The sequence below is a fragment of the Mobula hypostoma genome, chromosome 10 (genome assembly GCF_963921235.1).
Source record: "Mobula hypostoma chromosome 10, sMobHyp1.1, whole genome shotgun sequence".
In the NCBI taxonomy this organism is placed as follows: domain Eukaryota; kingdom Metazoa; phylum Chordata; class Chondrichthyes; order Myliobatiformes; family Myliobatidae; genus Mobula; species Mobula hypostoma.
In genome coordinates, this window is record NC_086106.1 from 26125789 (window position 1) to 26143531 (window position 17743).

Consider the following 17743-nt stretch of genomic DNA (forward strand, 5'->3'; position numbering starts at 1 on the left):
CCAGCATTTAAAGGAGTCCACTCGTCAAACACTCCGCAATCCCTGTCACGACCTCCACCAACCATTAATTTCCTCTCCCCCCGCCCCCGTCAATCTCTCTCTCCCACCTACCAACCACTCGCTATCCCAGTCAATTGCACGTCTATCCCACTCACCCGCCTGTCCGTCTCCCTTCTGCCGTCAGTCCCTCCCACCTGTCAATCACACCGCCTGCCTCTGCCACTCACCCGTCTGTCAATCACTTCTTTTGCCCAGCATTCACGCGTCTCGTCCGCACTCGGCAACACCCGGTCACCCGGTCACTCCCATTGTTCCATTGGCGGATGTTCCTGAGGTTCCCTCTCTCCCATTGGCTCTCCGCCTGGCATTCGGCGACTTCGTCCGGATGACGTCAGCAATGCGGAAGAGGCGCTGCTGGAGGTTTGATTCGGCAATGGGAGGGGAGAGGGAAAACGGGCAGGGGAGGAGGCTGCTGGAATGGGTGACCGCTGATATTGGAGGGGCTAGGTGGAGGGAGGCATGAAGGGAAGTGTCAGAGGGAAGAAAGGAATGGGAGAGAACGAGGAGGGTGGGAAAGTGGGAATGGAAGAAGGGGAAGGAAGTGAGACTAGAGAAAACCTAGGAGGAGGAAATAGGCTGGGGTAATGAAGGGATACTGGGAAAAACGAGGAGAGGAGGGGGAGAGAGAGGAAGTCGAGGGGAGCAAAGCGAGGGGAAAGTGGTGCAGGATGGAGCGTTTGTATGAGGAGGGGGAGAGGTGGGAAACCGAGAAGAGATTGGGAGCAGGGAAAAGAGGGAGATAAAGAGGTGAGGTGGGAGATAAAAAGGTGAGGTAGGAGATGGCGGCTGTTGTGATTATTTGGGTGGTTGTGGTTTCCAGATGTGAATGGGGGGGGAGGGGATGGGAGGTATCATGACCACAGAGAGACCTGAGAGACTGCCACACTGTTTAAAAATAGCAAGACAAGCAGCTGAATTGCTGACTTAGTGGGAACAGTCCAAGTGCTGGTAAAATGGAATTGGGAAATAGTTGATGGTTAGCATTGATAAAGGGGGCCGAAGGGTCTTTTTTTCTGTGCTCTGCAACTATGAGGCCATCCGACCCATTTAGTCAAACCTAGCTCCTGGAATCCGCATCTCTACCCACCCCACCCCTCTTCCCGGATTGTCAGGCTGTGTAGTCTGTGGGTTGTGTTGCAGGGCCTTCGGATTTTTAAAAAATTTACAGCCGGTATTTTTTTGGCTTGTTTTTTGTTGGGCTGCCGGCTTTCTATTTACTGGCCTGTGGGTTTTCTCGTCTGGCTGTGGATCTGGAAAACTGCTGTTAATCATTTTCTCCCTCTGCAGCTGCCGATCTGGGGCAACGGGATCTCCCAAAGAGTGAAGATCGGTTAAACTGGGCCTTGGTCCCACATTGGCTGTAGCCATTTCAGTTTGGTGACTAGATTAATTCCATGACGTCTTCCTCCTTGACCCCAACTGCTCAGGGAAATGGGTGCCTCATTTACTGTCAATGAACATAGTGCAGCACAGCATGGGCCCTGTGGCTTTAACCCACTCCATAATTAATCTGACCTCTTCCTCTACCAGCCCATAGCCCTCCATTCTTCTTTCATCTATGTGTCTACTTAAAGCTCTTTTCAATGTCTCTAATGTGTCAGTCTCTCCCACCACCCGTGGCAGGGTGTTGCAGGCACTTGCCACTTTCTGTGAATACCAAAAAGTACCTCTGATATCTCCCCTAAATTTTCCTCCACTCACCTTAACAGTATGTCTTCTCATATCAGCTGTTGCTCTTCTGGCAATGTCTGTCCACTGTGTGCCTCTTATCATCTTGTACACCTCTACCAAGTCATCCACAAAGGAAACCCCTGGCTTGCCTAACCTTTCCTCATAAGACACATTGTCTAATCTAGGCAGCATCCTGGTAAATGTCCTCTGCACTTTCTCGAATGCTTCCAAATCCTGCCTATGATAAGGCAACCAGAACTGAATGCAATACTCCCAAGTGTGATCGGACCTGAGTTTTATGCAGCTGCAACGTTGCCTCGCAGTGCTGAATCCCCTAACTAATGGAGGGCAACACACCATAAGCACCCAATAAATTTGCGCAGGGTCTTTCAGTGATCTATGGACGTGGACCTCAAGCTCCCTCTGTTCCTCCCTGCTGCTAAGAATCCTGCCATTGACCTTGTCCCCTGAAGGTTCGACCTTCCAAAATGTATCACCTCACACTTTTTCCGGAACGTTCTTTGGGTTGCCCAGCTCAGAAACCGATCCTTCGGCCCAGCATTTCCATGCAGACCCTTTTTCCTTTTACCCACCTGCAATCATCCCCCTCGCCCACACGAGGACCGTATCCTTCTACCTCTTGCCATTTGGCCAATTACGGCTCCGCCAGCATGCTGGAATCTTGCTTTCCCACTCTGGCCGTGTTGGCGTGTGGTCGAGTGGTTAAGGCATCGGTCTAGTGATCTCAAGGTCGCTAGTTTGAGCAAGGCACTTAACCACACATTGCTCTGCGACGACACTGGTGCCAAGCTGTATCGGCCCTAGTGCCCTTCCCTTGCACAACATCGGTAGCATGGAGAGGGGAGACTTGCAGCATGGGCAACTGCCAGTCTTCCATACAACCTTGCCCAAGCCTGCGCCCTGGAAATCTTCCAAGGTGCAAATCCATGGTCTCACGAGACTGACGGATGCCTATACTCTGGCCAAGATATTCTCCAAGTATTCCCATCAACCCCACCCTCTGATTCTGCCCCTCATGGGGAAAATTGACAATGGCCAATTCACCCATGGCCACTCGGTGGAGAGTCACAGTGGCAGGTATCCGATTGAGGCCGGCACACTGGAGGTGCGAGGGGCATCAAATCTGCCACCCACCACTGCGCAGTGCTCAAGATGCTGGTCTAACCGGCTTTGCACTCGTTTCTGATGTCCTCAAAAGCAAAGCCTGCACGCCTTCAGGGAATACATGGGGCCCAGCCGTTAGAAGTTCTTTCTCTGGCCGTGTATGTACCTGTCTGTCTGGAGTCTGCTCGTTCTCCCTGAAATGGAGGGACAAGGCGACAGGGAAAAGTATAGTTGGGGGATAGGGGCTGGGAGAAGTGCAGGAGTTTTCTTTCGAGATACGGTGAGGAAGGGTGTAAGTGCTGGTAGTAGGGTGGGGGGCAGTTGTGCGTACGCAGATGGAGGGGGCTGGGTCTGGGGCTGGAGGGGGTTTGCAGGGTTAGGGAGGAGTGTCGGATCTGGAGGCGTGAACAGAAAAGGGAGGGGGCGGTGGGGATGGTTGTATGCATTGGGAGTAGTTGAAGGGTAGCAGGGACTGTAACGATTTACAGGGATAGGGAGGGATGGACAGAAATTGAAGTGGGTATTGGAATTGGGAGTGGGTGGAGTTATAACAGTAATAGTCGGCCCAGGAGCTGGGAGTCGTGCACTATTAGGAATGGATTTAAGGGAAGGAGGGAGTTACAGAGACTGGGAGGGGTGCAGAGATAGAGGCAGAGGAGTTTCAGGGTTTGGGGTAGGGGCAAAAGGCCTGGAGGGGGTTACAGAGAAAGAAAGGACTGGCAGTAGTTTGAGGGGTGGAGGGGTTTGCAGGGATAGGAAGGGGATCAGGGGCTGGGATGGCTTCTGAGAAGGAAAGGAGGAGTGGTTGGGTGTGTGGGATTACAGGATTCTGGAGGGTGCTAGGACAGGACCACCCTGGTGCCTTTAAGTTTTGAAAGGCCCTCCTCTCCTACCCCCTGGGAGACAGAACACTCCCTAAACCCCACTTCTTTCTCTCCGCTGCAGCGATGAAGACTGAGAACCCTCTGCTGAGGGGCCCGGATCTGATGCGGGGCCCCTCCCTGGCCAACCGGCATCTCTCGGGTCCACCCCTGCAGCCGCTGACCGCCCGGAACCCGGCCGTCTCCGCTGACCACCTCCTGTCCTGCCGCATCCAGTTGGGGAACCGCCTCCTCGACGGCCGGACACGGACAACCGGGCCTCCCACTGCCCCCTCCGTACCCCTCTGCTTTAGCCGCTCCCTCTGCCCCTGGCTGCCCTCCGCGCTGGGCCCCTCGACCTCGGGTCCCACAGGGGACAGGGCAAGGCAGAGGGAAGAGAAGACCCCACCGGGTGCGGAGACTCAGTTGGAACAACAGGATGGCGAGTGGCAATGGGTAAGGAGGTCAACTTGGAGGGTGTTGGGAAGGACAGGATGAACAAGAGAGGTCTCTCGACATTGGGTGACACATTCCCAAGAGTGAGTTACAGGCAGGAAACTAATTCAAGGGTACGGGGTGGGGGTTGCTACGTATGGAGTAAAAGACCCCTGGGAGTGAGTTGCAGGCTGAAATCTAATTCATGGGTGGAGGGGTTATATATAAAATATCAGATCCCTGGGAGTGAATTATAGGTCGGGATCTAATCCAGGGGATTGGAGAATTTGTTTTAATTCCACATCCCATTCCCATTCTGACATGTCTATCCACGGCCTCCTCTACTGTAAAGATGAAGCCACACTCAGGTTGGAGGAACAACACCTTATATTCTGTATGGGTAGCCTCCAACCTGATGGCATGAACATTGACTTCTCTAACTTCCGCTAAGGCCCCACCTCCCCCTCGTACCCCATCTGTTACTCATTTTTATGCACACATTCTTTCTCTCACTCTCCTTTTTCTCCCTCTGTCCCTCTGAATATACCTCTTGCCCATCCTCTGGGTCACCCCCCCCCTTGTCTTTCTTCCCGGACCTCCTGTCCCATGATCCTCTCGTATCCCCATTTGCCTATCACCTGTCCAGCTCTCGGCTCTATCCCTCCCCCTCCTGTCTTCTCCTATCATTTTGCATCTCCCCCTCCCCCTCCAGCTTTCAAATCCCTTACTCACTCTTCCTTCAGTTAGTCCTGACGAAGGGTCTCGGCCTGAAACGTCGACTGCACCTCTTCCTACAGATGCTGCTTGGCCTGCTGCGTTCACCAGCAATTTTGATGTGTGTTGTGTGTCAAAAGACAGGTTCAAGTTTAATTAAAATTCAGTATTTCACGAATACAGCCAAACAACAGAGTTGTTCCTGGGCCAAGGTGCAAAACATACACAGTACAAGACACATATAATACAGTCATGCAAAAAAAAATCTCCCAAGTCCCCGCAGTTGGTTACAGGCAGGAATCTAATCCAGCGTTTTGGGGAGTTTATATATAAAATAACAGATCCCAGAGTGAGTTACAGGTAGAAGTCTAATTCAGGGGATCAGAAAGCTGTAAAGTAACAGATTCCCGGGAATGAGTTAAAGACTGGGATATATTGCAGGGTTACAGAGGCTTACATATATAACAACAGATTGCTGATAGTTATAAACTGGAAGATTTAGTTGGTATTCGGGAGTTGTTTGTGTCCCGTATCCCAGCTATAATTGGAATGAGCGTTTATTGAGAAAGATGATTTGCTCTTTGAAGTTTCAAAGATTACTTTCCTTTTCCGCTCACCTGAGGACCCCGTGGAGTCGTCTCTGCACATGCCCAGCTATGACCTGTCTGCGCAAGGTTATGAGGATCTGGCAGAAGTGCAGAATGCCTCAGAGGCCGAGGAGCTCGGTGATGTTCTGGGACACTCGGCAGACCAGGATGCCAGACTGCGAGAGAAGAAGGTGAGGTTGAACGATGCCAGTTCTGCCGTCCTCCGTTTCCCCTCAGTCCTTTGGCCCACCCCAGTCCGTGCTGGACCTGTGCAGCAGCAAACTCAGTGCATTCCACCCCCACCCCCTCGTCTTCCCACCAACGCTGCCCCTCTCCCACGTACCACCCCTCATCCACACACTGGGGTGGGAGGCACTATTCCTAGTGGCCGATTAACCAACCAACTCGCACGTCTTTGGGAGGTGGGAAGGAACTGGAGCCCCCAGAGGGCAAGTGAAAACGTCTCTGAGTTGGCGACTGGGGTGGGGAGGGAGATGGGAGGGAGCCGGGGACCAGATTAAATGGAGGAGGGGAGGGAGGGTTCAAGGAAGGGAGACCGGGATGGAGAGTTTTGCAGGAGGGAGGTAGACAGATGGATGGGGGGGAGACAGGAGGGAGGAAGGTGGAAGGAGGGACAGACGGGGGGATGGTGGGGGGCAGACAAAGGGAGGGAAGGAGACTGAGACCTATCAACCTCTGCTTTAAATATGCCCAATGACTTGGCCTCCACCGTCATCTGTGGCAATGAATTCCACTGGCTAAAGAAATTTCTGCTCGGCTTTGTTCTAAAGGAACATTTAGCTATTCAAAAGTTGTGCTCTCTGATCCCAAACTCTCCCTTTATTGGAAACATCTCTCCATGTCATCTCCACCTAGGCCTTTCAATATTCCATAGGTTTCAATGACATCCCCCTCATGCTTCTATATTCTAGCAACAACAGCCAGAGTCACCAAATCCTTCCCATACATTAACCACTTTCTTCCAGGGATCATTCTGGTGAGGCTCCTCGGACCCAGCACAAATCATTACTAAAGTCCATGACCTCATCAATTAATCATCACTTTACCAAGAAATACTCATTTTTGTGATACAAGACCTCTCTTTCACAAAGCCAAGTTGACTAACCCTTACAAGTCCTTGTTCTTCAGCTTGTACCTAAATCCTATCGCTGCAATAATTTCCCTACCACTGATATATAGTTTTGAAGTTTATGAACCACCAGGACTTAAGTGTAAGGTATACAATTAATTGCACTGATGTTCAGAGAGATCTCGGGGTCCAAGTCCATGACTCAGTGGTAGTGGCTCCACGAGATGACAGGGTGATAAAAAGAAGTTTGCTTGCCTTCATTGGTTGGGACATTGAGTATAAGAGCAAGATTACATGGTTGTATAAAACTTCGGTTAGGGCTCACATGGAGTATTGAGTGCAATTCTGTTCAATCCATTACAGAGAAAGGGTGTGGAGCCTTTGGAGAGAATGCAGAAGAGGTTCACCAGGATTCTGCCTGGATTGAAGGGCATGTGCTGTTGGGATAATTTTGACAAACATGGGTTTTTTTTTCCTCTGGAGTTTCAGAAGCCAAGGGGAGACCTGATGGAAGTTTTTAAAGAGTACGAGTGATAGGCAGTCAAGATCTTTGTCCTGGAAATAGAAATGTCAAGTTCCAGAGGGTGGAAGTTTAAGGTGAGAAGGGAAAAACATAAATGAGGCAAGTGTTTTCGAAATGTCAGATATGAGAGGTCATGGATTTATGGTATGAGAGGTTAACGATTAAAGTAGTCGTGCAGGGCAATTTTATTTTGTTTCACAGAGAGTGGGGGAGTGCCTGCAACAGGCTGCTGGGGAAGGTGGTGGAGGCAGATAAGGTGGTGATTTAGATAGTGTTACGTACCCCGTAACTGGGTTGCCAAACCAGCAGAAATGGGTCACTCAGTTGGAGTCTGGATTACTAGAACTAAGGAAGTTTTATTAAAGAAACAAGCAACACAGTACTCTAATCAAAAGGATAATAAATGCAACAGTTAAACATAGAAACATAGAAACATAGAAAATAGGTGCAGGAGTAGGCCAGTCGGCCCTTCGAGCCTGCACTGCCATTTATTATGATCATGGCTGATCATCCAACTCAGAACCCCGCCCCAGCCTTCCCTCCATACCCCCTGACCCCCGTAGCCACAAGGGCCATATCTAACTCCCTCTTAAATATAGCCAGTGAACTGGCCTCAACTGTTTCCTGTGGCAGAGAATTCCACAGATTCACCACTCTCTGTGTGAAGAAGTTTTTCCTAATGTCGGTCCTAAAAGGCTTCCTCTCTATCCTCAAACTGTGGCCCCTCGTTCTGGACTTCCCCAACATCGGGAACAATCTTCCTGCATCTAGCCTGTCCAGTCCCTTTAGGATTTTATACGTTTCAATCAGATCCCCCCTCAATCTTCTAAATTCCAACGAGTACAAGCCCAGTTCATCCAGTCTTTCTTCATATGAAAGTCCTGCCATCCCAGGAATCAATCTGGTGAACCTTCTTTGTACTCCCTCTATGGCAAGGATGTCTTTCCTCAGATTAGGGGACCAAAACTGCACACAATACTCCAGGTGTGGTCTCACCAAGGCCTTGTACAACTTGTACCGGTCAGCAATGATAAACACACAGGTACACAGAATTAGGATAACAGGATCAATCAAGCTCTATCGTCGTCTAGGGGTAAATGACCAGTTTCAAAGTGGCGCAAAGTTCAGTTCAATTGAGTTCAGTTCAGTTCACCGTAATCACTGCCGTGGGAGATGGACAGTGGGGGGAAGGAATATTCAAACGGCTTCCACACAGACCTTTGATATTCTTCGCAGTCAGCTTTCGGGCGAGCTCTTTGTGATGTCTTCTGAGGTCACCGACCGTGACCCCTCCGTTTCCAGATACGATTGTTTCTCTGCGGTGAACCTGGCACCCAGGCAAGGGCAGACACACACCAGGTTCCCGCCGATCGTACCTTTCCACCCTGTGCGTCTATGGCTTGGTCCCGCGACCAGCCCTCCAAAACCTCCCACTGATTTATGGGAGGCGCACCGCTTCCAGGGTCTCGTTACCTCGTGGTGTCATGTGTGTCTTGCCTTAGCGAACCTGTCCCTTTTTATCCCCCTGCTGGGGTATCGCCTGTCCATCACTTCAAACAGTTCAGGGTTCAAAGGGGGAGCCGATCTTGACAGCTCTTCTTCCGTTAAACTCTCCCGTTCCTTCATTAACATCTCCAAATGCTGCTCTATTCTTTCCCTTATCTCTCTTTCTCCTGAAGACAGGTGGCAGACCAACTGCTGATCCCACTGGTGCCAGCACAGGAGAGCTAACATCTTAATCTATGTGTATTCTCGTCTCAATAGACACATGAACATTCAGGGAATGGACGGATAGGGTCCACATACAGGCAGAAGGGGTTTGGTTTAATTCGATGTAGTGTCTTGGTGCAGACCTTGTTTCTGTGCAGTACTGTTCTATGTTTCTTCTCACAAGTGGGCAGCTGAGTTAATTTCAAATGGCACTCAGTACATTTCTGGAGGTTAAGAGTAGGGTTGGAAGGGAGGAAGGTGGTGTGGAAACTGGCTATCAAACCACAAGATCACAAGAAATATGAGCAGAATTCAGCCATGGGGTTTATTGAGTGTGCTGCACCGTTTGATCATGGCTGATTTATTTTCCCCCTCAACCCCATTCTTCTACCTTCTCCTTGTTTGACACCCTTACCTATCAACGCCCACTTTACCGGTACACAATGACAGCCTTTAAACCAGTATGTGGCAATTCCAGAGACTCACCAGCCTCTGAGTAAAGAAAGTCTTCCTCATTTCTGTTTCAAAGGGCCATCCTTGTATTCTGAAACTGTGCCCTATGACCTAAGACCCCCCCTCCCCCAACCCTGAGTATAGGAAACAGGCTCTCCGTGTCCACTCTATTCAGGCCTTTCAAGGAGATCGACCCCCAACACATGCTTCTAAACTTCAGCACATACAGGCCTAGGGGCATCAAGTGTTCCTGATTTGTTAACCCTATCATTTCCATGATAGTTCTCGTGAACCTCTGGGCCCCCTCAATACCAGCACATCCTGTCTCGAGCACTGCGCACAAAACGGTGGATCAAGTCAGGCAATATCCGCGGAGGGAGTAAATGGTTTTCAGTCCAGGCAGAGGCCCATCATCAGGGCTGGAGAGGAAGGGGCAGTAGCCAGAATAAGAAGGAGGGGGTAGTGGTAGGAGTATTAGCTGGCAGGTGCTGGGTGAGATCGGATGAGGGGAAGGCTGGGTGAAGTTAGAAGCTGGGAGGTGAAAGGTAGAAGAGGTATTGGGCTGGGGAAGAAGGAATCTGATAGGAGAGGATAGTGGACCATGGAAGAACGGAGCAGGGTGGCACCAGTGGAAGGAGATGATCAGGTGAGGAGAAGAGAAGGGGTAAGAGGGGAGCAAGAATGGGGGATGGGGGGAGAGAGCAGGAGGGGGGGATAATTATGATCAGTTAGAGAAATCGATGTTCGTGCCATCAGATTGGAGGCTACCCAGTCGAAATATGAAGAGCTGATGAAGGGTCACGATACGAAAGGTCGACTGTTTAGTCTTTTCCGTAAATGCCGCTGACCCTGCTGACTTCCTCCGGTATTTGGTGGGTGTTGCTTGGATTTCAAGCGTCTGCAGATTTTCTTATGTTTGGGAAAAGTGAAGTGTTGCTCTTTCAACCTGAGTTTGGCCTCATCATGGCAGGAGAGAGGCCATGGACAGACATGCTGGAATGTGAATGGGAAGTCTCATTGAAATGGGTGGCCACTAGGAGATCGTGCATTCTGCACTTGATGGAGCCAAGGTGCTGGACGAAGCAGTATCTTCGGGTCTCACTGATGTATAGGACACCGGACTGGGAGCAATAAATGACTCGCGGAGGGGTCGCCTCACCTGCAAGTACAGTCTGGGATCCTGAATGGCAGTGAGGACAGAGATGTAGGGGCAGTGTCGTACTTGTCCCACTTCCAGGTACGAGTGCCAAGAGAGAGATTCGTGGGGAGCTGCAAGGAAGTCAGGTGGAGAGCAGTCCTTACAGAAAGCAGGGAGGGAAGAGGTGCTTTGTGGTAGGATCTCTTTGGAGATTGCGGAAGTTACAAAGAATTATGTACTGTATAGGGAGGCTTGCAGAGTTGCGGTCTAGGACAAGGGAAATCCTAGCCCTGTTATGACGGTAGGAGGATTAGGGTCAGGGCAGATGTACTGAAAATAGAGGTGATGGTAGTGGAAGGGAAACACTGCTCTTTCATCCTTTCCGGGTCAAGATGCACAGACCCGAAAGGCTTTCTCCTGTGCTGTTCTGTTTTTGGACCCACCTTGAGCTGTCTTTGATTTCCTTTCTTCCCTCACAGATCTCTTTGCTAAATGCTGTCTGCTGCTCCCTGCTGGCGGGGCCCAAATTCGCCAACCCGCGAGATGAGACCCGCTGCTTCCTCCTCAGCCTGTGCCGCGAGGTGGCGGAGGAAGACCCGGAGTTTATCCTGAAGGTAAGGCAGAGATCCCGGGAGAGTCGGTGGTGGTGGGGAGTTGGAAAGGCAGGTCACGGGGAGGTGTGCTGCATTTGTGAATGGTGGAGTTGGGGGGAGAGGCAAGGAAACACTCGCCCCATTACAGGAGGCATGTGGAAGCTTTGCGGAGTGTGTAGAGGAGGTTCACCAGGGTGCTGACTTGATTAGAAGATATTAAAAATAAGGAGAGGTTTGACAAACTTTGTTTTCTTTGGAGCGACGAAAGCTGAAGGGAATCCAATATGGTTTAAAAAAACTGAGATGTCGGCAGAGCAGACAGATTATTCCACCCCCCCCCCATGCCCCACCCAGTTGGAAGTGTCACATACTGGTGGTTATAGACAACGTGAAAGGGGGATGGTTTAAAGGAGATGTGCAGGGTGATATTTTCTCCCACTGAGGTGACTGGCTGGAAGGAGCTGCTGGCGCAGTGGTGAGGGGAAGATACAGGATGATAGAGGTGCTTGTTAGTGTGCTGGACAAATACATGGATATTCATGTGTGCAAGTTTAGGCAAGGGTTAATGTTATGTTCAGGCAAGGGTCGACTGCCGATAAGGTGCTGACAGCCCAGGCAAGAAAGGTCTTTAAAGTGCTTGGCTTCTCTTTGCACAGCAGATTCCCGGAGCCATATCACTTACTGGAGATGAGATAAGAATGTAATGGAAGGACAGGAAACACACACACACACCATCAAAGAGAAGAGATGATTGCTTTATTAACTTCACTATCATCAGTTGTTAGTTTTTAGTTTCTTTTGACTTTTGACACATGCATTGTGAAGGGCGGCTGATCTTGCAAGTAAGGAATTCAAAAAACACACATCAAAGTTGCTGGTGAACGCAGCAGGCCAGGCAGCATCTCTAGGAAGAGGTACAGTCGATGTTTCGGGCCCAGACCCTTCGTCAGGACCAACTTTAGTCCTAAGTTAGTCCTGACGAAGGGTCTCGGACCGAAACGTCGACTGTACCTCTTCCTAGAGATGCTGCCTGGCCTGCTGCGTTCACCAGCAACTTTGATGTGTGTTGCTTGAATTTCCAGCATCTGCAGAATTCCTCGTGTTTAAGGAATTCAAAAATACAGTTTACCAAATGCTCAATATCTGTGACTGTTGGTCAATTCTGTAAAAAGAAAAGGCATTCTGTGTTCATAATCCAGAACGGTTTGGTGACGGGGTCTATGCTGTTCTCCTTCTGCGTATGAAAAGTAAAGCATGGATGAGCCGTGAGTGCAGGATTTCAGACTCCAGTCAATTGGTGACGAGAAGGGAACAGAGGGATGTGGATCACTGTGTGTTCCACCGGAAGGAGTTAGTCTAATTTGACATCATGGTCAGTACAGCCACTGTGGGTTGACGGACCTGTTTCTGTTCTACACCTCTCTCTGGTGATGGAGTCCACATGGCAGGGAGAGCACGGAATGGCAGAAACGTCAGGGGTTGGGGTCTGTTCCCAGACTCTCAGCCTGCTTGTGCAGCCATACCCCCGTGCACAGCTGGAGTCTGTGCAAGTATTCCAGAACATTGGATCTGCCATCATCCAGATGAGAGGAAAGACATCCCAGCTCTGGAAGCCATCCTGAAGAGATCCCCAGGAAAAGCACTGGGAATGAGAGGGTCTCCCCCTCTCCCTCCCGCTTTCAAATCTCTTACTTACTCATCTTTCAGTTAGTCCTGATGAAGGGTCTCGGCCCGAAACGTCGACTGTACCTCTTCCTATAGATGCTGCCTGGCCTGCTGTTTTTATGTGCGTTGCTGGGAATGAGAGGGTTGTCACATCACCAGCAACAAGGTAAGTTAGAGCAGTGTGATTGGGTGGCCCTGAAGTTTATTTATTTTGTTGAGATACGTTGCAGAATAGGCCCTTCTGGCACTTCCAGCTGTGCTGCCAAGCAACCCCAATTTAACCCTAGCCTAATTACAGGACAATTTTCAATGACTAATTAACCTACCATCCGGTATGTCTTTGGACTGGGAGGAAACTGGAGAATGCAGAAGAAACTGGGGAGGACGTACAAAATCCTTACAGGCAGCGGCAGGAATCGAACCTGGGTTGTTGATACTGTAAAGCATTGTGCTATCCACTACACCAGTGGTCCCCAGCCACCGGGCCGCAAAGATGTGCTACCGGGCCGCGAGGAAACAATATGATTTGACGATATGAAACAATACGAGTCAGCTGCACCTTTCCTCATTCCTTGTCACGCACTCTTGAACTTGAACATCCCCCCACCCCCCGGCGGCCGGTCCGCAAGAATATCGTCAATATTAAACCGGTCCGCGGTGCAAAAAGGGCCGGGGTCCCCTGCGCTACACTGCTGTACCGGTCGTGCCTAGAGCCAGGGATCTGAACTCAATTCCACCTACTCTCTGTAAGGAGATGGTATGCACTCTCCGTGACCACTTAGGTTTCCTCCAAGTGGTCTGGTTTCCTCCCACATTCCAAAGACAGAGAGATTGACAAGTTAATCCCCGACGCAGACTGGGAGACTGCTTTGCTGAACACCTACGTTCTGTCCGCCAGAGAAAGCAGGATCTCCCAGTGGCCACACATTTTAATTCCACATCCCATTCCCATTCTGACATATCTATCCACGGCCTCCTATACTGTAAAGATGAAGCCACACTCAGGTTGGAGGAACAACACCTTGTATTCCATCTGGGTAGCCTCCAACCTGATGGCATGAACATCGACTTCTCTAACTTCCGCTAATGCCCCACCTCCCCCTCGTACCCCATCTGTTACTTATTTTTATACACACATTCTCTCTCTCAGTCTCCTTTTTCTCCCTCTGTCCCTCTGGATATACCCCTTGCCCATCCTCTGGGTCCCCCCCACACCTCCTTGTCTTTCTTCCCGGACCTCCTGTCCCATGATCCTCTCGTATCCCTTTTGCTTATCACCTGTCCAGCTCTTGGCTCCATCCCTCCCCCTCCTGTCTTCTCCTATCATTTTGGATCCCCCCTCCCCCCTCCCCCCTCCCCTCCCCCCTCCCCCTCCCCCTCCCCTCCCCCTCCCCCTCCCCCTCCCCTCCCCCCTCCCCCTTCCCCCTCCCCTCCCCCTCCCCTCCCCCTCCCCCTTCCCCCTCCCCTCCCCCTCCCCTCCCCCTCCCCCTCCCCCTCTCCCCCCTCCCCCTCTCCCTCCTCCCTCCTCCCCCTCCTCCCCCCTCCTGAGCCAGGAGGTACATGGTTTCAGGCTCTTGTACCTTCTGATCAGAATCGCTGGTGTGTGACGTGAATTTCTGGTATTGTGGCAGAGCGAAGCGCAAAGACACAAAGAGTTATATATTACTGATGGAAATAGTCCAAAAATAAAAGGATAACGAGGTAGTGATCACAGACCACGCAGAACACTGGAGAAGAGAGAATGTCTGGGGGGGGGTGAGGGCTTTGACTATCTGGCTGCTTCACTGAGACGGGGACAAATGTAGTCAGAGTCCATGGTGGGGAGGCTGGTTTTGGTGGTGGGGCCTGGCTGTGTCCATGGTCCCTTGTTGCCACACTTGCCGTACCAAGTCACAAAGCGTCCAGAGGGGATGCTTTCTATTGTGCGTTGATGGGGACACGGCTAGTTTGCTCAGGGTTGCAACTGGAGGCAGTGAGGGGAAGGGAAGGGGGACTCTGGAATGATGGACCCTCCCTCCTTTGGGACCATGCATACTGGCCCGGAGATTCGGAGGTGAGAAACATTCTGAGGACTTTCTCTGTGGAAGATTTTGCCTCCTCCTTCCCCCCTCCACCTCAGGGCCAAGGAAGTGGGGGGGAGGAATCCCAGTGTTTCTACACCTGGTTTTCCCCCACCACCAGCTCTCTGTGTTCAGTGACCTCTCCCTCGCCCCCTCCACCCCCACCCTGTCTGCTGCAGGTCGCTCTGTACACCAGGCAGGAGCTGAACATCCGAAGCACGGCCAACTTCCTGCTGGCAGTGGCGGCCCTGCTCCCCGCCACGAGGCCCCACCTGCGGCGATACTTTGCCCGGACTGTGCGCCTGCCCTCTGACTGGATCGAGGTGGTGAAGACCTTCCAGGTAGGCCCGGAGGTGGAGGGGGAGGGCAGGGAGCTTGCTAAGTAAGCTGAGGGTTGGTGGCGGGGTGGGGTGGTGAGTATGTTGTAGATGGGTGGGGGGCATGTGAAGGTGGAATAAATGGGGAAGGGGTGCAGAAACTTCCCCTCTCCTCTTCCCTTGTATCTCCACACTTCCGTACCCCCAGCCTTGCCTCGCTGGCCCTGCTTGGCTGCCCTGCACCCTCTCCCCAGTCACTCCTTCCCATTGCATTTCCACACCTCCCATAAGATCCCTCCTTCACCCCTCTATTGTTCCTCTCCCTCCTCCCATGTTGTCTGTGATTCTTTATCTGTAAGGTTTATTCCGCCAGACACCCATCTCTCTGACTCTTTTTGTTTTACCTCGTACCCCATCTGTCTCCCTTTCCTTGCTCACTCCCACCCAAGAGCCTGGCGGAGTCTGGCAGCAAGTGGCCGCCCTTCCCGTCCTGCCTGCGACAGAGTCTGAGCGACGCCTTCCTCTCCTTTGACGAGTACCAGCTGGCCAAGTACAACTCCAGGCGGCAGCGCGGCAAGACCCGAAAAGGGGCGGTGAGTGATATAGGTGGGAATGGTGCAACGGGGAGGGATTCAAATCTCTGGGGCATTGGAAACAGCTCTGGAGGAGGTGGGACCGGTAACAAAGAGGACGGTCTGCACCTGGGCTGGACTGGAACCAATGTCCGAGGGGGAGCGTTTGCTACTGTTGTTCAGGAGGATTTAAGCTAATATGGCGGGGGATGGGAACAGGTGCAGAGAGACAGAGGGGTGTAAAGAGTAGAAGCAAAAAGTATTAAGGTGAAAAGTAAAAGTGGCAGGCCGACAAATCCAGGGCAAAAATCAAAAAGGGCCACTTTTCAACAGAATTGTGTAAGGGCTAAGAGTGTTGTAAAAGCAAGCCTGAAGGCTTAGTGTGTCAATGCAAGGAGCATTCGTAACAAGGTGGATGAATTGAATGTGCAGATAGTTGTTAATGAATATGATATAGTTGGGATCACAGAGACATGGCTCCAGGGTGACCAAGGATGGGAGCTCAACATTCAGGGATATTCAATATTCAGGAGGGATAGACATGAAAGAAAAGGAGGTGGGGTGGCATTGCTGGTTAGAGAGGAGATTGGCGCAATAGAAAGGAAGAACATTAGCTAGGGGGATGTGGAATTGATATGGGTAGAGCTGCATAACACTATGGGGCAGAAAACGCTGGTGGGAGTTGTGTACAGGCCACCTAACCGTAGTAGTGAGGTTCGGGATGGTATTAAACAGGAAATTAGAAATGCATACAATAAAGGAACAGCAGTTATAATGGGTGACTTCAATCTACATGTAGACTGGGTGAACCAAATTGGTAAAGGTGCTGAGGAAGAGGATTTCTTGGAATGTATGTGGGATGGTTTTCTGAACCAACATGTCGAGGAACCAACTAGAGAGCAGGCCATTCTAGACTGGGTATTGAGCAATGAGGAAGGGTTAGTTAGCAATCTTGTGCGAGGCCCCCAGGGTAACAGTGACCATAATATGGTGGAATTCTTCATTAAGATGGAGAGTGATATAGTTAATTCAGAAGCAAAGGTTCTGAACTTAAAGAAGGGTAACTTTGAAGGAATGAGACATGAATTAGCTAAGATAAACTGGCAAATGATACTTAAAGGGTTGACGGTGGATATGCAATGGCAAGCATTTGAAGATCGCATGGATGAACTACAACAGTTGTTCATCCCAGTTTGGCAAAAGAATAAACCAGAGAAGGTAGTGCACCCGTGGCTGACAAGGGAAATTAGGGATAGTGTCAATTCCAAAGAAGAAGCATACAAATTAGCCAGAAAAAGCGGCTCACCTGAGGACTGGGAGAAATTCAGAGTCCAGCAGAGGAGGACAAAGGGCTTAATTAGGAAAGGGAAAAAAGATTGAGAGAAAGCTGGCAGGGAACATAAAAACTGAGTGTAAAAGCTTTTATAGATATGTGAAAAGAAAAAGGTTGGTTAAGACAAATGTAGCTCCCTTACAGTCAAAAACAGGTGAATTGATCATGGGGAACAAGGACATGGCAGACCAATTGAATAACTACTTTGATTCTGTTTTCACTAAGGAGGACATAAATAATCTTCTGGAAATAGTAGGGGACCAAGGGTTTAGTGAGATGGAGGAACTGAGGGAAATACTTGTTAGTAGGGAAGTGGTGTTAGGTAAATTGAAGGGATTAAAGGCAGATAAATCCCCAGGGCCAGATGGTCTGCATCCCAGAGTGCTTAAGGAAGTAGCCCTAGAAATAGTGGATGTATTAGTGATAATTTTTCAAAACTCGTTAGATTCTGGACTAGTTCCTGAGGATTGGAGGGTGGCTAATGTAATCCCACTTTTTAAAAAAGGAGGGAGAGAGAAACCAGGGAATTATAGACTGGTTAGCCTAACATCGGTGGTGGGGAAACTGCTAGAGTCAGTTATCAAAGATGTGATAACAGCACATTTGGAAAGCGGTGAAATCATCGGACAAAGTCAGCATGGATTTGTGAAAGGAAAATCATGTCTGACCAATCTCATAGAATTTTTTGAGGATGTAACTAGTAGAGTGGATAGGGGAGAACCAGTGGTTGTGGTATATTTGGATTTTCAAAAGGCTTTTGACAAGGTCCCACGAGGCGATTAGTGTGCAAACTTAAAGCACACGGTATTAGAGGTATGGTATTGATGTGGATAGAGA

The 17743-nt window shown here is 50.4% G+C and overlaps 1 protein-coding gene across 6 annotated transcripts in view; it reads left to right on the forward strand.

Annotated features, from left to right (window-relative positions):
• Nucleotides 1-365: 365 nt before the first annotated feature.
• The window catches only part of tep1 (telomerase-associated protein 1), a 139307-nt gene continuing 121929 nt past the window's right edge, over nt 366-17743 (forward strand). For 3 of the 6 annotated variants that reach the window (XM_063060158.1, XM_063060159.1, XM_063060163.1), the window contains exons 1-6: nt 463-481; nt 3802-4172; nt 5488-5643; nt 10846-10980; nt 14864-15025; nt 15451-15594. In XM_063060158.1, coding sequence (XP_062916228.1) covers nt 478-481; nt 3802-4172; nt 5488-5643; nt 10846-10980; nt 14864-15025; nt 15451-15594 — 972 coding nt within the window. In that variant the 5' untranslated portion in view covers nt 463-477. Of the gene's footprint in view, nt 421-462; nt 482-814; nt 828-989; nt 1009-3801; nt 4173-5487; nt 5644-10845; nt 10981-14863; nt 15026-15450; nt 15595-17743 lie in introns of those variants that run through there. The other 3 variants (XM_063060160.1, XM_063060162.1, XM_063060161.1) reach the window with 3 other exon arrangements.